General features: G+C 32.0%; 2 protein-coding genes across 5 annotated transcripts; one reads left to right on the top strand and one right to left on the bottom strand.

Annotated features, from left to right (window-relative positions):
• The first annotated feature begins 15 nt into the window (after positions 1–15).
• Positions 16–5785, top strand: LOC136982888 (hepatic sodium/bile acid cotransporter-like). Of its 2 annotated transcripts, XM_067279445.1 has the most exons (4): positions 16–986; positions 4212–4383; positions 4449–4941; positions 5038–5785. In XM_067279445.1, exons 1-4 carry the CDS (start codon positions 312–314, stop codon positions 5090–5092), a joined length of 1395 nt encoding a protein of 464 aa, XP_067135546.1. In that variant the 5' UTR covers positions 16–311; the 3' UTR covers positions 5093–5785. The 2 variants fall into 2 exon arrangements, with proteins under 2 accessions (XP_067135546.1, XP_067135545.1); XM_067279444.1 differs by having other exon boundaries at positions 4449–5785.
• LOC136982886 (hemocyte protein-glutamine gamma-glutamyltransferase-like) lies at positions 5351–21480 on the bottom strand. Of its 3 annotated transcripts, XM_067279441.1 has the most exons (16): positions 21350–21368; positions 16657–16696; positions 13927–14080; positions 13379–13582; positions 12990–13253; positions 10428–10546; positions 10250–10357; positions 8357–8534; positions 8149–8284; positions 7970–8073; positions 7709–7877; positions 7528–7625; positions 7162–7449; positions 6926–7086; positions 6525–6661; positions 5351–6452 (listed from the first exon to the last, which is right to left on the bottom strand). In XM_067279441.1, the coding sequence occupies exons 3-16, from the start codon at positions 14072–14074 to the stop codon at positions 6311–6313; spliced, it is 2256 nt and encodes a 751-aa protein (XP_067135542.1). In that variant the 5' UTR covers positions 14075–14080; positions 16657–16696; positions 21350–21368; the 3' UTR covers positions 5351–6310. The 3 variants fall into 3 exon arrangements, with proteins under 3 accessions (XP_067135542.1, XP_067135541.1, XP_067135540.1); XM_067279440.1 differs by lacking the exon at positions 16657–16696 and having other exon boundaries at positions 21350–21480; XM_067279439.1 differs by lacking the exons at positions 16657–16696; positions 21350–21368 and adding an exon at positions 18425–18509.
• Between the last annotated feature and the right edge of the window lie 506 nt (positions 21481–21986).

The following is a 21986-nucleotide window of genomic DNA, read 5'->3' as shown; positions in this document are numbered from 1 at the left end:
AATTAACGGAAATGGATTAATAGAGTATACACTTTACACAAGAGTACATAATGTCACCATAAAATATAATAACAATTAATTACATACTTATTTATTTTCTGGAAAACCTAAAGATATTATCAAAAAACTTCTTACGAGTTCACTGCAAACAAATTTTAAATAAGATTTTTATCCTTGAACCGCTTATCAGTTAATTAAATGTCACGAACAAAGGTCGCATGTATTACAGCATTCAATTTTATCTCAATGTATTTGCGATGCCGATTGATGGATATGTTTGTATTTTAAAAGTTTTAACCACCGATAGATGAATGATGTTGTGGACATCTTGCCTGTGCTTTAACTTATTAATATTTGTGAAAATCTCGACAGCCAAACAGACGTTTCGAATCGAAGGATTAAAATTCTTTCCACCTCATCTCGAAGAGGGTCAATTGAATAACGTAAACGTGATAACATTTGAGGTACTCCATTCACACGAATATAATTCATCTCATCCGGATGAATGGAAGAATCAATCGAGAGCATTAAAATGGAACTCGTCGAGCGCACAGACGTTGATCTTTGAAATTAATTCGAAATTCCCTCAGCTAGCGGAAATCGTAGAGAATTCTTATATTGAATTGCAACCTTCGGAAATGGAAAATAATTTCACCTTTACCATTAAAAACTTGAGGATAGGTCATAATCAATTGTTATGGACTCTTAAACGGAAATGCTTCTTTAGATTCAATTGCAGCGAGTGCGAAAATAGTTTTAATTGTTTAGATAATGAAATTAACGAAATATCTGGGATTTATGTTATGAATATAATCAAGAAACACACTACTGTTCACAATGTTTTTATTATAATCGTTTTGGCGTTAGTGCTCCTCAACAATATCAACATGGGTTGTCATTTGTCGATTGAAGACATCAAAGGAGTGTTAAAGAAACCAACGGCCGCCATCATCGGTTTGGGATGTCAATTCCTCTTTATGCCCTTGGTAAGTTCATTTGATAATTCTCCTTATCAATTATAATACTTTAAAATTATCGTAATTATTCTAAATGAAATTGAGTGTAAATTAGATATTAAAATAATTATTATAATTTAAAAACAAAATTTCAACTGAAAATGCTTTTTTTTTAAATGTAAATCCTTCGTCTAATTCATAATTTTTATGAATAACTTCCATTAATTAAAACGAGTCTTTAAGTCATGTTATTAATAATATCAATACTCTGTGCTATTTATTTGTATTTGTTTGACATTTTGCATTCAAATCGCCTGATTTTATTTGCATTTAAACTCACGCAACTTTAATCTTATTAAAATATTCCACTCCAAAAGACAAGTTGTTGACAATTTGACTGATAAAATTGAAACTTTATTTAATGATATAAATATTTAACATAAATACTTTTAAAATTTCTATTCGATTTTAGCATTAGTTTAATGTTTTTTTTCGAAAGTTGAGAATTTATTAGCGTTGAAAATCTTGAATTACGATTGTTTTTCTGAAAGTAAAGATACTTTTAAGTGCTTATTGTTTATCAATTTAATATCTGATATATTTTTCATGTTCTAATTTATAATATGCAGTTTTAAAAGTGGCAAATTAATGCATCTAGAGGTAATTTAAGAGTCTATTTAATTTTCTATTTATATACATACAATTACATTTGTATTTAAGACTCTAAGTTCGGAACTCAAAGCAATTTTTTATTTTGCTTGTAGCACAATTCTCCGCTGGGATCTAAATTATATAAATAAATAACTGATGTAAATATCTGAAAATATATTTAATTCGTATTAATAAATTACACACAACTTTACTGAGATTTATTTATCTGTTTGTTGTTTAAACTATTTTGCCAAAGCTTAGGTATCCACAGAACGTTTTCAAGAATTTCTTAAGTAGAGTTAATTTATTATAAAATTGCGACTTATTGTGTTTGAAATGAACTTTTCACACTTTATTATGCATATTTCTAATAATTTTCTTTCTTTTAAATTCAATTAAACATCGGATAATTAAATATTTTATAATGTAATCGAGTGTTAGCTGTATTTACTGTATATACTGATACTATATATAGTCATTATCGATGGAATTTGTAACAGTGTCTTGTTTATATTAATAAGCCTATAAGATATATTATATATCAATTGTAAATTTGTAAACAACTTCAATATAAATCAAATTAAAATGTTCTTTAAAAACCTAAATTTTTTCCTCTATTCCTTTCTATATTGACTGAAGGGGATTCTTCTATTGTCGTGAGGGAGAGAGATTGAGTCTGAAACAGATCAGGCTCAATCTCTCATATTCTATTGCATTGAGTTTTCTTAAGAAATCGGTTTCGTATGACGTCGAACGTACTTTGCTTTTCTAATTTCCAAGATGGTTCTCCTTAACAGCTGATTTAATGTCCTAATTTGTACGTTAATTCTTATGTAAGATGCGAGGCATAAATATGATAAGTTTTCTTTTCCATATTGGCTAATTCTATTACTAAATAAAATATCCGTAGGATACAAGAAAGGAAGACATTGAACGAACATTGTACTGTACAACAAAGAACATTTATAACAATGTAGCTTGTCATAAACTGTATTAAATAATTGTAAATCACAAGATGTTAAATAGGATTTAAACTCAATGTTAGAATTATTACCAACTTTTGAACAACACTACTCTGAGTCTCTAAATTTTATTGACATTGGCATTTGTCCGACTTTGATTAATAGTAATGCTTTTCTCTTTCTGTTACTCTAGTACAGTGGTTCTCAAAGCGGGTGCCGCGGCACCTTAGGGTGCCGCAAGTACGCCACAAGGGTGCCGCGAAATTTTTAAATAATTAAATTAAAATTACTTAAAATAATGGAATTAAAGTATTAAATTAAATAAATAATTAAAACAATTATAAAAAATGAATATTGGTTTTTTCTACTAATCTTGTTACATCGCCACTTGTCTCAATGACTCGGTAATTGGCGATACGTAAATACTATTTAAAAAAAACGAACTAGTTACTAGTTGTCTGTTCTTCTGTTCCTGCAGCGAGTAGAAGTGCAATATAAATGCGTTGAATGCAGTAAGTAGTTGTTTTTATTATTGTTATATGTTCAGACAATAACGAGAAAGCATCCTATACAAATATTTTTCTTCTTTACAACAAGAACAAATAAATTATTAACTTGTAATTAAATTTTATAATAAAATATTGAAGTGAATTATGTCGTTCAATATTATGAATAATTTTTTTCATTAAAAAAAGAAAACGTGAAGATTCTAATGATCAAGAAGTGGTTACTGGTAGCAAAGGTAAGGAATCAATTAGCACTAGTAAATCATCAAAAATTCAGAGCTCATTTTATCACCAGATACCTTTATAATAATAACTTTTGTTTGAATATTTTTGTGTTGTTTGGAAATAAACTTACTTTAAAAAACTTTTATTTTTTTTCAAAGACTTTTCATCCTTCATACCTTTACTAACCGTAAAAAAGCAAATAATAATAATAATAGGAGTGCCGTGAATTTTATTTAATAATTTCAGTGTGCCACCAGACAAAAAAGTTTGAGAAACACTGCTCTAGTAAATGATGAAAATTAATCTATTACTTTATAACAAGAAAATAATATATTAAAATGTCTGCTGGTAATATTTTAGCGATACTAAACAGTAAAATTAAACAAATAATAAAAATCGTTTTACTCAAAAGGGGACAGGGAGACAATAAGTTCGAAAGACCGGTGAATGACCAAGCGATTAAGTTGGCAGCCTACCGCTCTGGGGAACCCTGGGTCGAATCTAGAGGACTGGCTGAAAAACCCCAGGAATTTTTCGGGGTGATCCATCTGGATATATCGTGCTGTGTCCCTCAGCACCCGAAAACCCCATTGTGGGTCTGGACGAATTCATAATAGGATAATTAAAAAGTCCCTCGTAGTGCCTACAGGGGAAAAAGAGTTTTAAAAAAATACAGTTTAATGGAGGACGGTTGAAACCATAGTTCTCCAAAATGAGCAAAGTTCGACATTATTAGTTTATTTTTGCCTCAAATACCCTAAAGTCTCGTTTTATATTTTGCTTTTGGATCTGATAAAATCAAAAACTTTTAGCACAGAAAGACTGAAATAAATTTCAATTAATTCACAGAGTTATTTCTAATTGAAACTAATCGTAATTAACTTTTTCTCTATAATTTATTCGTGTTTCAGGCTTCTTTCGGATTCGGAAAATTGCTACTTTCGGACTACAGTTTGCGACTGGGACTTTTTGTTCTAGGTTGTTCTCCTGGAGGAACTGTAAGCAATTTCTGGACCTTGATATTCGGCGGTGATCTAGAATTAAGTGTCACTATGACATTTGTCAGCACTATAGCTTCTATAGGTGAGAATATTTTAACATATCTCAATTAAATTTATAAGATTTAATGTTGAAAATAATTCTTTTAGGTATGATGCCGCTATGGATATTTACGCTGGGAGGTACAATATTTAGTGACGGAGTGTTGCAGGTGCCATATAAAAGTATAGTTTTATCCTTATTAGGATTAAGTATTCCAGTCGGTTTGGGACTCCTTTTACAAAAATACAGACCCGCATGTGCAGAAAAATCAAGAAAAATATCACGTCCCTTTACTGTGATCTGTCTGACAGTAGGCATCTCTATCGGAATTTATAGCTACCTGCACATTTTTTTCTTGTTTAATTGGAATGTCTTGATAGCAGCTACGGCAGTAGCTTGGAGCGGTTATGCTTTTGGGGCGATGTTTGCTTGGTTAGCAAGACTTACTAGACAACAAATTTTGGCAGTTTCGATCGAAACTGCATTGCAAAATGCTAGCGTGGCCTTCATCCTGTTACATCTTTCTGTACCACAACCGGATGCAGATTTAACAGCGGTACCTGTAGTAGCACAACTTTTAGTTACTGCTGCACCTCTTTGGTTTGGTTTAATTGCATTTTTTATAAATAAGCAAATTAAAAAGCAAAAAACTTCAAAGACAACATATAATATTCGTTTAAATAAAATCATTTCCAGGACAGATCCACGCCTGAAGCAAGATGTCGTTCAAGATTATGTCACTAATATTTAAATCTTTTTTAAAAGATTTTAAACTTACTTGTTAGATTGGATAAAATTCAATAATCTATTTCTTATTGAAATTCGTAAATATATATATAAATTTGAATAAATTATATTGTAAAATGTATATAGTTTATTGAGTAAATTAAATTTTCATTTATTTTTAAAAATCCGATTTGATGTTAAGAGATTATTATGTTGATGCATGCGAATAATCTTTAGATTTATGGTTCCTTAGTCTAAATCAATTAAAGATATTGAAACATAATTTAATGTTTTCAATATTTTATTTTTATAAAACTGGGTATATCAGAATTGGCACTTAGATAACGTCCACAAACCCATGTAGCCTAATATTTTGCAAATTTCGATACCTCCTTCCATCCTGATGATTCTATGTTTGCGCCTACCCCTAAAACGGCGTAGTTCAAGGAAACCGGATTCTCAAATATTTTTACTTCATTTTTAAATTTAAACATAGGTGAAATAGAGAAAACATTTTTGCAACTCTCTCTGAACACGCATGAAAAATACACAATAAAATAGTTACGTGGATCTGTTACAGATAACAATTGAAGACATTAGGAAGAACGTATTAACTGTTTCTTCGTTGAATATTGGTAAATTTCTATATACATAAAGCAGATATAATTTGAAGACTCATGAACCATAACTTCATATAGACTGGCCTATCAATCTGTAATGTCTGTCCGAAAAATACAGAGAAAATTCGGAAATATTAGGGAATTAATTTTAATCCATATTAATTTTTTTTGTAATAATGAGTTAAATAAAAATAATTCCAATTGGGCAATTATGTTGCTGTGGCATCACTTATCGTCGATCATTTATTGACCCTTCTATTCAACATTGCTTTTGATAATAGTTTCCTTGATACTATGATCCAACAATTTATTGAAAAAAAAAAAATCTATGCTACGTGACTCAGATCCCCTTCCCCATTGTAATGGTCCAGGGTAGCTATTGATTTACCTCCTTCCTCTTAATTAGGCTACGTGGTTTGTGAACGTTTCCTTAAACAACAAGAAAAACAATCATATTTATTGCATCAAATGGGCTATAAAACATTATTTGTTATTAGTACAGCCTTTTATTACATATAAATTATTAGTTAGCTGAATTCCATTATTTAAAATATTGATCCTGTATTATTATAATAGTAAAATTTAACCTTAGCCATGCCACAAAATATTCTTTTGAAACGGTTTTAAGGTGTAACTTCCACTTCCATCGAACCTTGAACTTCTATTAACTGACGTGAACTGAACATTACCACAATATTTCTCTTACCTTCCTTAAAAGGAACGAACGATTCTTTATAAACAGCTGTCTCTTTTGGATTGATATCTCTGTAAATACATTTTTTATTTAATATTTTACTAAAAGTATATTTAAGTTAGCTTAATGAATGAAAATCATGCCTGAAATAAAATCGATGAGGTTCAGAGAGCCCAGGACCTTCGATAATAAATACGCAATCCTGAAGTATTCTATCCAGTGGATTGACGAAAGATGCAATGAGATCGAATGGTTGACCTACTTGGATATGACCAGACACCTGAAATAAATAATTATCACGACAAATGTATCCTATACTTGAAAACTTAAAAATTATTCAAATATTTATATAAAATTTTGTACTTTATATTATAAGAGCTTCTCATCTCAATTATTGTTGATGAATGAATCTCAAAACACTATAGAAATGTCATTTTGATGTCCTCAATAGCAATTTGATAGGTCTCCCTTATGTCTACACATTGTTTGAGATTCATTTATCGATTAAACTTTAGTTATTATTAAATTGTTTATTGCAATATACCTCGAGCTTCAATTTTGGCTTTTCAACAGCAAAATCATCTTCTTCTGTCCAAGTTTGTCTGGTTTCTTTTACGGTAGCCATTGCATAAATCTTCATCATCGAATAGTCGACTAACTTATCATAATATTCCTGACTAGTTACTTTAATAGTTAATGTTTCCTCTAAATTATAAAAGTATGTGTATAATATATAAAATCAAATAAATAAAAAGAAAGAAAGAAAGATGATATAATTACTCTGACGTGGATTCAATACTAATTTTCGAATTTCTTTCTTCACCACGTGTGCATTAATTCCTGTATAATAAACTGTATTAGCCGACATAACAGAGTGTATAGTTCTGACGCTGTTGCTACGATTTTCAATTTTCAAAACAATATCAAATGGTTCTCCGATCATAATTTGATCAATTTCCAACATATCAAAGAATACGTCTTCTTCTCCTGTTGCAGGCATCTCAAACAGTTCTGTAAAATTACCATACGTTGCGGCATTTCGTATAGCAATTCTTTCCTCTGCAGTCCCTAAATAATCAAATATAATCGCAAATTATTGCTGTGAACTTATTTATTACACAGCATTTAAAGATTTGTTTTATTCACCTTCGACATTTTTGTAGAGATTAATTATATTTTCTACGTCACTATCACCTTTGTGATCCTCAACTCCTGCTTTTTTCGTTAAAATGAAACGACCCACACTGCAATTCATTAAATATTAAATGTAAAAATTTTACTTTACATTTTATACAAAAAAAATCAAAATTATAAAGGGTCAACTTGCTGATATTTGTTAGTTTTGAGTTTTTTCCATCCGATTGGCGCATCATCGTCTTTTTGCCAATGAATAATATCGGCATTTACTTCGGAAAACACAAAAGGAGAATCATACGAAAAACCAACTTCACCTCTTCTCACTGCTTCCAGTGAAGCGGGTCCTGTTTGATAAACTCCTAAACAATGGATATGTTGAAGATTTAATAATTACATTTACAAGTCTACGTGGAAAAAATACTCATGGTCACAACTGTGGATTTAAATTTACCGTCACTCGTTTCTTGAGGAGTTGCATCTACGGCTTGCCAACCTCCGTAACCAGGAGGAAGATCGGGTCTTGTCATCCAACAGTCATTCCAAACGTGATAATTCCTTTAATTAAAAACATTCGTTTTAATATTTGAACTATGTTATTTACAAATAAAGAAGAAAATGAAGTACATTTACCAAATAGAGTCGTCATTCAATTCCATTTTCTCTCCTTTGGGATCAAAAAATTTATCAATGGTCAACGTATCGTCAGTATCGTGAGCCGATACGAAGTTAGTAACCGGACGACAAGGTATGCCCAAAGCACGACATACTAAAATATAATAATGATTAATGTAATACATAGAATAGTAGTATTAATAATACAATAAGTTAAACAATATACCGGTGGTACAAACTCCAGCGAAAACCCAGCATTGTCCGTATTTAACAGCATTTCCTCCATTTCGAAGATATTCTTCCAAAATGGCAGTACTTCCGGTCCAGACCCAAGGCGCGGAACCGTCGTCGTATGATCCATCCCATCGGCCTTTCAAGACACCATTATCATCTTCGCTATTAATCTATACAAAGTATTTCACGAATAAAAGTTATTTAAATGTAACAATAGTTGGAAAAGTTTAATCTGCCATAATCAAAAAATGAAAATTAGTATTTTGAATGACCACCCTAAACAGCCAGTAGTTCTTCTATATCATGAGGAATACTCTATATACATTTGTTAATTTTTTTCTCATAAATGCGCTATGCTGCCATACCTTAATAAGAACCTCTATCAGTTTCCTTTCTGAAGTAGAAATTGAGTTTTTTGTTTACATTTACATTGTTGCGGTATAAAAAATTTATTGGGATATAATAGAGAATAAGAATAGCATAAACAAATACTCATTTCTTAAACAATATTATAAAAAAGAGAAGAAAATAGTACAAAAAGTATATTAGTCAATGGGTATAATAATTTGGCAAGGTACTGTAGAATGCGCCCCTCGGTGGCCACCATTAAATACTGGTCGCAGGTTCGTGCTTATCCGACGGCTGGTCACGTGGAATTTTTTGAAAATTTTTACGTGTCTAACACCTAAATAGGGGCCAATTTCCCATAGAGAGGTTACAGGTCGGCATCACGAGTGACGTCATGAACATGCGCAATTATCTCGCGTTATCTTTGTGGTTTGTTTACAATTTGATTGTTTACGCGCGCTTTACTGGAGTTCTTGTGTTTATTCGTCGCGAATATCACTATGGTAAGTTGCTGTGTAATTGGGTGTAAGCTAGTTCACTCAAGAACAAAGGAACGTCATTTCTTTTAAATTCCCGGCATTATTTGTCATCGATGACTCCAAACTGAAGAGCTTTCACGACAAAGGCAATTTGCATGACTCTCGAGAATTAACCAGAAAAATTTCAATACGGATAAAGTGAATAATAATTACAATAGAAAATATCCAGACGGCTTTACATTATTAAAACTGTCAATGATTGAATTAGTGTACGGCATTAAAATAACGACAGAGCACGTGGCAATTTGGCTTACCGCAATGCAATGGTCGTACGTAGCAGTATGGTAATACTTCGTCGTCGGGTGGCTTTACCGTACATTAATTTAAACACAAATTGTACTGTGTGTCGACATCCCTTCCATTTTATATAAAACCAGTTCTACAAAAAACAATGTTCAGCACAAAACCGACTTCCTTACGTATTTTACCACGTTTAGTATCATTTATCACTTCCAATTATTGAAAAAGATTTAAAGTAGACCGGCCGATCTGCCAATCTCCTCTATTGATCTACAGATGCTTCAAGTAGCCGTTACTTTGGGCGCTTACTGGTCGCTTCCCGGAAACAGTGAAAGTTGTAATACAAGACTTTGTCAGAAACAGTTCATTTCAGATAAGCAATAACATTTGATTACTAGTGACCAAGTAAATGTTTTAAAACCAGTTACTAGTTACCAATAAATGATTAAATAAACTTTTGCATGAGTATCACGAGGTGTGTACAAGCCGGTTGCATAAATCCCTTTGTTAATACCGACAAAATAACGTTAAATTCCGCACGGATCAGGATGGCAGCCTGCCGCTCTGAAGAACCAGGGATCGAATCCGAACGGGTTGAAACAGCAAGGAATTTTTCGGGAGGCAGTCCGTATAGGTATGCCCGCCCATCCTCCACCATTCGTTGTGAGCCTGGCCGAACCCATAATTGGCTTGCTAAAAAGGCCCTCTTAGTGCTCGCAGGAAGAAGACTTTTAAAAAAATCCAATTCATACACTTACCATTGCAGATACTGTTCTAACTACTTTAACAGGATTTGCACGGCCCACGTAATCCAGAGGAGATGCTTCTAAAATAGCCATAGCTGCTGGTAAAGCGGCGGATGAAAACTGAATCGAAGATAATAATAAAATAAGTATAAATATTCTAAATGAAACAGATTATTGTATAAGATCGTACTTGTCCATAAATCCATCTCCTGCCTTTCGGCGCTTTATGAGATCCCACGAATATTTTACCAGATTCATTAAGAACGTATTCGTTTCTGCACTTTTCGTCTTCCATATAAACGGCATCATCTACAAAACAATAATAATAAATTAAAAATTAATTAATTAAATTATTTACATTAACATTTTTATAGTAAATAAAACCGCGATTAATGATTTTTAATTAATAAAATTTTGGAATAAAAATATCTTAAAATTAAGCACCTTCATTTTTATCTCTTCAACTGTTAATATAGGTCTACTATTTAACACTAAAATTAAGGAAAACACATAAAAAGTGCATAAAATTAACATCTGACCCTATTATATATGATTGTTATAGATCAATCATGAGCATCCTGGGGGCCTCGAGATGCTAAGTTTTGATTCCCAGAACTCTGTTGACGTAATTTTATTTTCGATTTCTGCCATTTAGCACCCATAATTAATCGTGGTGAAGAACATTCAAACCAAATTTGTTCAGTGAAAAGACGAGAATCTATGTGATGTAAATTCACAGTAGACAGATATTATACTTCTGTAAATTAGGAAATCACAGTGGGTATTTGAATGCCTTTATTTAAGCTGCAAGGAAAATCTGTAGATATTCGAAAGGTATTATTGCATTTCGGGTGTTTTGTTGGATGGGTTGAAGAGGGATGAAAAGAATAAATCTAGATCCATAAAATTGTCTCGAAAATTTTAGATTTCACATCAAATCATTCACGGAGCGTTTTTCAAAGACTGCTTGAAGGGAAGTTTTAATATTTAAAAAGAAATAATAATTTCCTGTCATAAATAATTGGCATGTTAAGTTCATTATTATCCATGAGAAGGGCGATGGATCTCATTCCGAGTAGGCTAAGGACACTTTTAGAGGTGTGTCGTCATAGTCGAACGAGAGAAGTTACGTGAAGGTATGAAGTGGGGTTGATGATAAGCCTCTTTCCTTTTTTTTTTTTTTTTGCCTGGAGTAACGGGCTCTTTGCCGACTACTTGTCCTAAAAAATTAGTAGTTGAATTGAGGTCTGTGGTGAGTCACTGCATGGATTTTTTGGAACGCGATTTGCACGAAGTGACTTTTTGGTGATTATAACGTTCCACTACGACTTGGAAAGTTTTGTCAATATGGGAGCTTCTACGGTGTCATGTACAGATGTGTCTCACGGCGGATTGAACTGATTTCTTAATACACGGAATCGACGAGTCGCTTTTCGCGAAAAAAATTTGGAGGAATTACGGTAAAGTGGATTAAAATTGGCAGAGACTCAGAGGTTTACTGGACATGAGACTGGTAGGCGTTGGGCAGGCCTTGCTGCCGATTATTGGGAACTAGTCGGTTGATGGAACACGCATTTATCTCCAGTATCACCTTTCGTTCCGCGTCCTCGTCCATGTTTTCAATGCCAAGCTTATGGGCATGTGACTAGTGCCTATCGGGATAGCTTATGGGCATGTGACTAGTGCCTATCGGGATAGCTTATGGACGCGGTGCACTAGACGCAGAGAAGTACAAAGCCTGTCTGCATCGAGTTACACGTGTGTCTGCGCGCATATGTAAATCAGAATCCCAGTCGTATCTCCAATGTAACGGGTAGCACAGAACGACAGGACTCAGCACATTGGGATATGCAAAGGAGGAACGTATTTTTGAGAAACAGCAGGAGCAGAGACTATGTGTTAGGAACAGAGAGCCGTGTGCAATGGCGATAACCCTCAGGGCAAGGAATCCGTTAGCTAAAGTGGCATCTGGAAGGGAATCGGGTGGAGAGAGGTTTTTTTCTCCTAATTCAGAATCTGCGGATAACAGAATGGGAAGATTTTTTTTCGTGTGGGATATTTGGTGAAACGCTTGATGGCTTCATTAGTGGCCTCTATTCGAAGTAAAAGATGACAGTCTTGAGAGATGCTTTGGAGCCTCTAGGGTGCATCGAGTGGAACTTAGTTCCGGCTGTGTTCCGGCTCAGGAGGAGTGGGATACTTCGGAATGGAGTCCAAAACGCGTTACGACAACGAATCCAAGATTAGTGTAGCCTTCGAAGATAGCTCAGGGTTCTGATGCCCCTCCATCTCGCCAGACGAGGCAGGATGTGTCAAATTCGGAAGTCATCGTGGGATTTGGATAAACGATTGAGAAGGTCGGGAAGCCACCCAGGAACGACAGCCGGATGCCCGAGTGATCAAGGTGGCAGCCTACCGCTTTGGGGGACCCGGGATCGAATCCGAGCGGGTCGAAAAATTCCTGGGGATTTACCGGGGGGTGGTCCGTCCGGATATGTCGGCCCCATCCCTCACCACCCAGTTACCTCACTTTTGGCCTGGCTGAATTTACGATGGGCTTGATGAAAAAGCCCTCTTAGTGCTCAGGGTGAGTCGTAATCTCTACTACCTCACAAAAAAACGAATACTTTCTATGCTATTCACTCTTATCAGTTACTGTTTAAAATATTTGATATATGAATAATATTTATATAAGACTTGTAAAAATACATAGAAGTGTGAAGATATTCAGATCATTACAAAAGTTACTTGCCTTTACACCAAGGATTGAAAAGGATGTAAATATTTTTGCTTGCTTGAAAATGCGAAGGAACAGTGCTACTTGGGTGGGTAGTTTCAATGTTTAAAGACCAGACTCCAACAATGGCTTTAGATGCTATCTGAACCTGCAGATGTACAATTGCTTGTTCCTGATGGTGCAATCGTATGTCCCATTGAGATTTTGGTTTTGTAAACGATTGATTTCCAGTTATGGGCAATTGAACCAAAGTTCCTTTACTAACTTGTGGTTGAGGTCCTGAAAAATCAAAAAGTTATTTATCTATTTATGAATTTAAATGAAAAAAAAAATAATACATCGGATCATTGAAATAGTGTTTAAGTAATATCAAAACGTTTTGAATATTATAAATTTTAACTTGCCTATTAAAAATATCAGTTTTATTTTATCCTGACTGAGATCAAAATTTCGCTTGAATCGTATACACATGTAGAAAAGTTGGCCACGTCTGAAAATTGCAGGTGCATCTTTGCCATTTAGAAGATCGTATCGAGATGTGTTGTGATCTAAGGCATTATCCTTAGCATACAATTCCACAACGTCAACTTCGAGAGTTTGTCCTCCACCTGAAAGTTATTAAATACGCTCAATTAAGTCTTTAATTTAAAGAGTATTTGTATTTAATACATATTAGCAATACCAACTCTAGCCTTATTTGCACCCGTGTGCAAGAAGTTTTGGTGCTCTGGGAGCACCAAAGCTTCTTGCACAAGTGCAGCTAAGGTAAATAGTAAGTTTTATGTAAATTTACTATCTATATTATGTTGCACCTGTCCAAGATATTTTGGGTGTCATGGGTGTAAATAGTATAAATTTCGTGTGTATTGTCTCTTGCCATCCTGTGCGGCCACACAATTTTATCATAGCCTACCAGAACCTACACTACATATAAGTTAAATTAATGTTTTACTTTTCAAAGCCTGTTCTCTCAACATTTCTTCTCTTTTTCTTTTCAAATATTCTTCTCTCAATCTTTCCATTTCTCTTATTTTATGTTCCTTTTCAGGATCCATACTCCTAGAACGTCCATAATTCGAACCTCTCGGACGTGTAGCCATATTCACCTATTATAGAAAAAAAAACAATTGTATAATCTAATTTTAATAAATTTTATTTCGTATCGCCATATTTACATTAATTCGATTTAAAACATACAAAAATTAACTTGTTTCCAGCTAAAGAAAGAGTCATACAAGTGTCATAGGTCATACATTGTATGACTCTTTCTTTAGCTGGAAACAGGTTAATTTTTGTATGACCTATGATATATATGACCTATGGTGACACTTATTTTTTTTAACAATACTCAATCAATGAATTTGGTTCTAATACAAGAATAAAAATATATTTTTTCCTTATTATTTAGGGAGTAAAAAGTCTTTAACTGAATGTTTGCCACTTAATGAGAAAGAATTCCACTGTGAGGATTTGAATTTAATCCATTAAAGATGATTGTTTTTCGTAATTTTTCCATGCTCTACTTTCATCTGACTCTCCCAATTATCAAATTGAATTAAAATTGGTATTATAATTAACAATATCTTCGAAAGAATTCAAGCAACACAATGGGAACACAATGGAATATAAAGAAATAATAAACACAGAGTGAAAGAATTCACGAATAATGTTGAAGTATTTATTGCTAAATTGGAGAAAAATCTAGAAACTTACTTTTTCAAGTCGAATCGATCTGAAAGTTCTCTTAAAACAAACTTCAAATACGGACGTAGATAAGAAGAGAAAATTGAAACCCTTATAATAAACAGTACGTTTCTTTCGCTTAGTCACCTATTTTTATATTAAGGACATTCTGTAAGTTACCAATAGTAACATACATCAGTTTTTAACGAGTATGAGCTAGATAATTTCGGATGTGAATAAACTTAATTTCTCGAAATAAATAAATCGTAGCAAAGTTTTCGAAGAAGAACTAAACGATTCCTCTTTGTTTATACCATTTTTAGTCGGTGGTAAACCGCAAACATGTGTTACGATTTTTAATTACTCTCGATTAAATTCTACCTTAAACAGATGTTTCTTTTAAATTTACCGTTTACTCCCTTTACCACTTCCTGTTTGCTCGATTCTCATCTGACCTCTTTTATTATATTTTTCTGGGAAACGTACGTTAATTAGAACAGGTTAACGTTAACTAGTCTAAACCTCGTAATAATTGATAAAAGAATGACGTTTGGATTTTTATAAATAAAGGAAGCGCTGTTTTAATACGGAATCGGGGATTTCGTCATTGAAGTGTGAGAAAATCGAATATAATAGAGTCCCTATTGAAATGTAGGACTATACTATGGACTCTTCATATAGGACCACTCGATATAGTGAACTATTTTGTTAGACTTTACTTACTATTCTTTATGCTCTAGAAAGTCTAGATATTAGGAATGATTTAACTCGGTTCTTTTAGAGTCGTGCCCGCTAGTAGCCAAGTAAATGAAACCACTGTTAGTCGTGGGTTCACACTTGACCAACGGATTGGTAGCGTGGAGTTTTCCGGTCTAAATTTCTAAAAATCTAAATTTTGGCAAATTTCTCATAAAAGCTTTTCCTAAAGGCAAATTCCTTTGGCAGATTGCTTACTCTTTGAGCTGTCTTATTCCATCAATCCAATTCAATCCTTTGAAAGACCACTATATAAGGAAAACCTCTCTAAGTTGAACACTAACAGTTCCACAAAAATACATTCAATTTCGAGGATGTCCATGATATTGAGATGTCTTATTGTACATTACAAACCAGCTCTCTTCATAAGGGTATAAAATAACCATTCTTTTAGTTTTTTTAAAATGTTTTTAAAGATTAAACATTATTTTTATAAATAAAACGTATGGTTAATGAAAATAATGGGGTTAATTAATATGTTGTTATGTAATCCTGTGATTTTTTTCCGTGCTCTACGAGGTTTCTTAACCATTTCTAGTCTCATTGTTTCCTTTATAAATTCAAAAGAATGTTCAAAAATGGAAGAGATTTAAAAATAATGAAAATAAATTGAATAGAAAAACACAGGAAATATATTTAAGTAATTCTTAGGACCTTGAAATGCAGTTTTGATTTTTCTCTTTGTATTGAAATAGTGTAAGTACTTAACGCCTTCTTGTAACAAATTGATGGGAATGCGGCAAGTAAAAATAAATTAGGTTCATGTTGATTAATATTAATTAAAAATTAATTTAAATTATATTTAATATTTTATAAAGGTTTTTATATCTGTTTAATTCAAATTGGGCTAAAAAAAAATCTTTAATTCCATTTTATAATTCCAATTTAGCATCGCTTGTAGTAATTAATACACATCAAATTACTCATAAAAATGGGCAATTTTATTATTTACATATCGATTTTATGCACAATTAAATATTAAATATAATATTTTATGACAGCGGCTGTTTATCGAAGGTTGACATTACACGTAGCGTGTAGAGTTTCGAAGGCCTTGAACTTTTTTGGCAACTGTCAGCATTGTAAGTGGAAAACTAGACATTTCCAATCATAATATAATTAGCAAAAAAACTTAAATATTTGGTGACGGAGGTTCCGGTTACTTGTGGAATGCGAAGTAGCAACTTAGGTAAATTAATAACTAGTCAATTAGTATGCAAAATAATAATAATAAAAAAATTACCAAGGTTATTTAATATCGAATGCTTGTCGGGTTATTGGATCTAAAACGTTTTAAAATGCATATTAATTTTTTTTTTTTTTTTTGCTTCCAAATATAAATAAATATTGCAAATTATACATATTTTAAATGTATAATTGAAATATAAAAATTATTTTTCTGCTTAGGTCTTTGCATTTAATCGTGCAAATATTATTTCCTGTTGAATAAATTAAATGTTACGCAAACTGCTTATAAATACTCGTTCGAGGAAATGCAAATAAACACTTTGTTACAATAAATCATAAATATTTACGTGAATGTCTTAATCAAAACAATGTTTTATGTAATTAACCTATAATGTAAATATATATTTAAAAACTTGCTTTTTTTTTTTTAACCAATTTCGGATATTTAATTCGAAGTTTTATTTACTAATCGAACAATTGAAAAGGCCTGAGAGAGATGAGGAAAGGCCTAATCTATCTCACAAATGTCAGGCCCTACCACTTTCCCAACGCCTTAATATATGAGTAAACTTTATAAAACAGACAAAAAGAACCCTCCTTTTAATCATTTACTAAAAAGAAATTTTAATTTATATCGTGTTGTTTTACGTAAAGAAATTAACCTTTACCTCATTTTCACTTAGAATATACTTTTACATATAGATTTTAAGAATTGTAAGGATGTAGAAAAGAAAGAAAAATGTATAATTTTGTACGATTGATGTTCCTGCAATGTGCAAGTGATTGCTTATGGTGATGCAGCAAAACTAGTGATTGCAATGCTGCAGGAGCGCTATTGCAATCACCAGTTTTGCTGCATCACCATAAGCAATCACTGTAAGTAAATATCATAACGCACATCGCGTGTTACAGTTAGATAAGATTAGGTAACTAAAGTAAATCAATATTCTCCGAGAAATGATAAGGGGCACGTGTCTTGGTCCCCTTTAGAAACACCATTATTCACAAAATCCTGAATACGCCGCTGTTGTTTGATGAGCTAAGGGTAAAATACGGTAACTGTCACTAATTGCCGTAAGGTAATCTTGCATTTTTTAGCTGTTTTCGCAGCCTAGGCCGCATTGTCCCGTTGACCCTCCTATCCGGATCTGTCCGTATTATTTATTTTCTTCTTCCTTACGAATAATAGATGTAGTTAAATAACTATTTATGCAAAAAATTAATTTAATAATGTATAAATTTAAACATAAATTTTGTTTAGTTATAATTTTATAAGTTTATTTTCAAACGTCGTGCATTTACGTGTTGAGTCGAGTCGTGTACTCCGCATCTCGTCAAATAAACAAATTTGCAGTGTTACGTAATGGCAACGACAAGTACTTAAAACTGGATTGTGTGTCAAACACTTGTCTATTTAGTGTATAACCTAAAACTGTCTTTCTAAATTGTCTGTCTGTTCGATTCGTTAAAATGTCTTTTTTTTTTTTTTTTTTTACTGATAAATAATAATAAAATAAGAAATTTTGCTTTCCCGGCTATTATAACAGAAGAAAAGTATGGCGATCGGTCAAAAAAAAAAAAAAAGACATTTTCGGACTTAGGACCTCTTGAAATGCAAAAAAATACAATTATTATTTTACTTGTTGACTTAATGAATGATTATTTTAACATGAAAAATATCTACACAAACTCAGTTTAAGGAAAATATAAATAAAAAAATTAGGTTTAATTAATTAATTCAACTGATTTATAATTCTCATTTATCAATTTATAGTTAATTAATATTTATAGTTTAATAAGGTTAATTCGATTTTACACTGTACCTGAGCAATACCTGAGAGAGGCTCGAGCTAGTCACAGATGTGATACCTCACCCTTCACAAAAATCCATATAAATATACAAATAAACTGAAAACAGATTTTGATTTTTATCACTTTCATATGTTTTTTTACATAAAATAAATCAATAAACCATAAATATATGCAAATAAAATGTAAACAGGTTTTAATTTTTATCAATTTTATACGTTATTTTTACATTAAAGTAATCCATAAACATATATAAAATAAAATAAAATCAGGTTTTAATTTTTATCGCCTTCATATAATCTTTTATATTAAAAATACTAAATTTTGGGTGCTTCTTGTGTCCGGAACCTTAGATAGAAAGGTCCTGATAAACCAGATAGATTCCCAGAGAGGTCCTGATACACCAGATAGATTCCCAGAGAGGTCCTGATAAACCAGATAGATTCCCAGAGAGGTCCTGATAAACCAGATAGATTCCCAGAGAAGCTCATCAGACCTCTCTATCTGGGACCTCTTTGAGAATCTATCTGGTTTATCAGGATCTCTCTATCTGGGCCTGTCTATAAATCTTTACTATACATTTTTAATTTTTTGAAAAAAATAAATATACGAAATTAAATTTCTTGTGATATGTATCGATTCGTATAATAAGGTACTAAACTGGGTAAACAGAACAAATAAAAATTAAAGTTATGTGATTTCTGATTGGATATGCATTGTAAACTAGAACTGTCATTACCATTATGGGTACATGTTTAGTTCGAATAAAGTATACTATTACGTCAATTTGACATCATTCTTACAATTTTCTTATGAAAAAGTAAGATGATGACGTCAATTTGACGTAAAAATATTCAGACGAAATGAATGCGTCTTATAAATATCTATTATATAACTTGGTAAACTGGAATTAACGACTAAATATGGAGTGTTATTTTCTCCTTATTTTTTGCATTGGAAGACTTTTAAAATAGTTCTATTCAAAATTGTATTATATTTTTGAGGTTTAAAAATAAGAAATCTGGGATTGTCCCGGACAAACCGGAACATATGGTCATCCTAATATAGCCAGATCACTAATAAAGAAGCTGGACTTCCCCGGCATTCTTTGTTTTCATCCCTAATCATCGCTACCATTACTTTTAAGTCTTCAGATCGGTTCGGGAGACGATAAGGGTGTGAGGGCCGTATCTCCCGAACTAAAGGTCCGATTTTCCTGAACATTTCCATAAATATTTCCCCCTACTACACAAACCTCCTTACAAAATTTTAGAAATTTAGGACAAAAGGCACGAGAGTTATTAAGTTTCAAAGTAGACGAACTAAATCGTGTCCCCATACTCACACTCACAAACACTCACTCCTTACGCTCACACACTAACATACATACAGAACAAACGAACATCTTTTTAGAATTTTTCGATGTTTCGAGGTCCCAGAGTCCAAAAATGTTAAAATCTTTGGGGTCGTTTTTTAACCGATTGCCATACTTTCCCTCTGTTATATAACAGCTGGGAAAGTAAAAAAAATCACTAATAAAAAATACAGCTTACGTAAAAATAATAAATTACAAATTCCTAATCAAAAGCCAAAGCAAACATAGTATTACTGTAGTAATGGATTCTGCTATTCATAGAATAATAGACATTAACAAGTCTCGTTGCAAAAGTAATTTCCTCAATAATAAAATGGATTTTTTTTTATTTACTAAGTCACGGTTATCACGTAGAAATTTCTTTTCATATAAAATGAAATGTTAAGGTTAACAAGCAACTAAAAATGTCATAACTTTATATAATTTTGTTTCGTAGATAAACAATAAAGTTATTCATTTTTCTTTCAATATTAGCCAGGATTTTAAATGAATAATCTACTTTAAATATTATGGTACTAAAATTTAATAATTCTTTATTTTTTAAATAAAAAGGGGGAGTTTTCTGTAGAATCCTCCCGAAGAAACCTCAAAGGAAGGCTTCTTATGTTCTTTAATACGCTTTAAATCAGTAAATTATAAGGAATTTATTATATTTAAAGGAATGTTTTATTTAATTTTATACTAAACCTTCCATTATTTTTGTTTATGAACAGATTTAAAGTGTAGTAGGCCTATATTTTTCATGTAAATATTATATAAACTATACCAAAAATTGTACATTGTGCCTTATCAATATGACTAATGTTTCTCAAGCAAGGTTGAATTTAGAATTTTGTCATGGCTCTAAGCTTTAATTTACAAGCGGGCCCCTTCTCCACCAAACAATAATGCGCAAGACCCTCCTACACTACACATTATTTAGCTTAAATGTAAAGTTGGGTCTAGATATAGGATGTAAAAGTAATGAGAAGATGAATTATAATCAGCTCAAACAACTAAATTCAGTATTTCAAGATATAATTTTCTATGTATTTTACTTAAAAACTAAATTTAGATGGTGTGAATAGCGAGAAACATAACACTAAATCACTCTAAAAGATTTAAAGAGCGAACTTCAACAGAGAATTTTGTAAATTCAGCAGAATTCAAAATATTATAATTACTTAAGAGGAAGGAAGGAAATATCTATTTTTACATACATTATAGTGTAACTAAAATTACAACTATTGACAGGAAGAAAATTTCTTATATCTTTCGAGTCTTGGGATCACGCCAGTAGGATTTCCCTAGAGTAAAACAGAGCGACTTGCCTTCCATATAAATACATAACTGACAAGGATGTAAAAATTTTTATTATATATATATATATATTGGCCAAATCTCCTCGAAAAAACTACCGAATAACGCGCAAAATTCGTAAAAAATCCGGCAATTTTTTACATAATTTTTAAAAATTACTTTATTATTTAACTTATAATTAATTCTAAAATATTATAAGATGTACTGTACATCTTACCCTATTAATTAAACACGTTAATGGAGTAGTAAAGGGGGAATTTTTTACCTGATATTGAGCTACCTGTTTCGTACCTCACGACCAAGTTTCCTTATAGCACACTTACGAAATTCTACTAACTAAATAGGCTATGGGATGTCACGTGACTGGGGACTAAATTCTCCTCCTGAACCTTTTTCTCTCTCCTTGACCTTGAGTCCTTCGGCTTCTGCGCTTTAATTCAACAGAATTTACAATTCGAGCGGATCGTTTTAATTATAAAAAAGAAATAAAATAAAACAAGGAAACATTATTTTTATTTCGTGAATACGTTCGTTTGTTGTTCCGCATTTATTCGAAGTTATGTGAAGTGAATTAGAATGTAAACAAAATAAGGCACTTTACGATAAACTTGTAGAAAATATTCTTAAATTAAATTTAAATAAATATAAAAGGATTATATCTAATAAATCACTTGTATGATTTAAGATGAGATAGGAATAAATCTTTATAATTTAAATTCGTGTCGTGCCCTTTGGTCTTTAATATTGCTTAATGTTTAACAGCTGTTATAGATTCATATTTTATTTCGTTTAATTTATTAAAAAGAAGATCCAGTTTACAATATTGTATAACTTTGTGATATAAGCTTTCAGCACTCGTGTTAAAAAAACTAATCTTAAGTTTATAAAAATAAATCAACGAG

This window comes from Centruroides vittatus, unplaced genomic scaffold, assembly GCF_030686945.1.
Source record: "Centruroides vittatus isolate TY-2023 unplaced genomic scaffold, ASM3068694v2 contig_874, whole genome shotgun sequence".
Classification (NCBI taxonomy): domain Eukaryota; kingdom Metazoa; phylum Arthropoda; class Arachnida; order Scorpiones; family Buthidae; genus Centruroides; species Centruroides vittatus.
This window is presented reverse-complemented; position numbering and strand designations above follow the sequence as displayed.

What these genes read in the sequence shown, in the direction of transcription:
- LOC136982888 (XM_067279444.1), top strand. Translation starts at nt 312, where the DNA reads ATGATGTTGTGGACATCTTGCCTGTGCTTTAACTTATTAATATTTGTG. An exon ending in AATTCCTCTTTATGCCCTTG is followed by an intron (nt 987 to 4,211) that starts GTAAGTTCATTT and finishes TTCGTGTTTCAG; the next exon opens with GCTTCTTTCGGATTCGGAAA. An exon ending in CAGCACTATAGCTTCTATAG is followed by an intron (nt 4,384 to 4,448) that starts GTGAGAATATTT and finishes TAATTCTTTTAG; the next exon opens with GTATGATGCCGCTATGGATA.
- LOC136982886 (XM_067279440.1), bottom strand. Translation starts at nt 14,074, where the DNA reads ATGGCTACACGTCCGAGAGGTTCGAATTATGGACGTTCTAGGAGTATG. An exon ending in GAGAGAACAGGCTTTGAAAA is followed by an intron (nt 13,583 to 13,926) that starts GTAAAACATTAA and finishes AATAACTTTCAG; the next exon opens with GTGGAGGACAAACTCTCGAA. An exon ending in CTCAAAACTAACAAATATCA is followed by an intron (nt 7,626 to 7,708) that starts GCAAGTTGACCC and finishes AATGAATTGCAG; the next exon opens with TGTGGGTCGTTTCATTTTAA.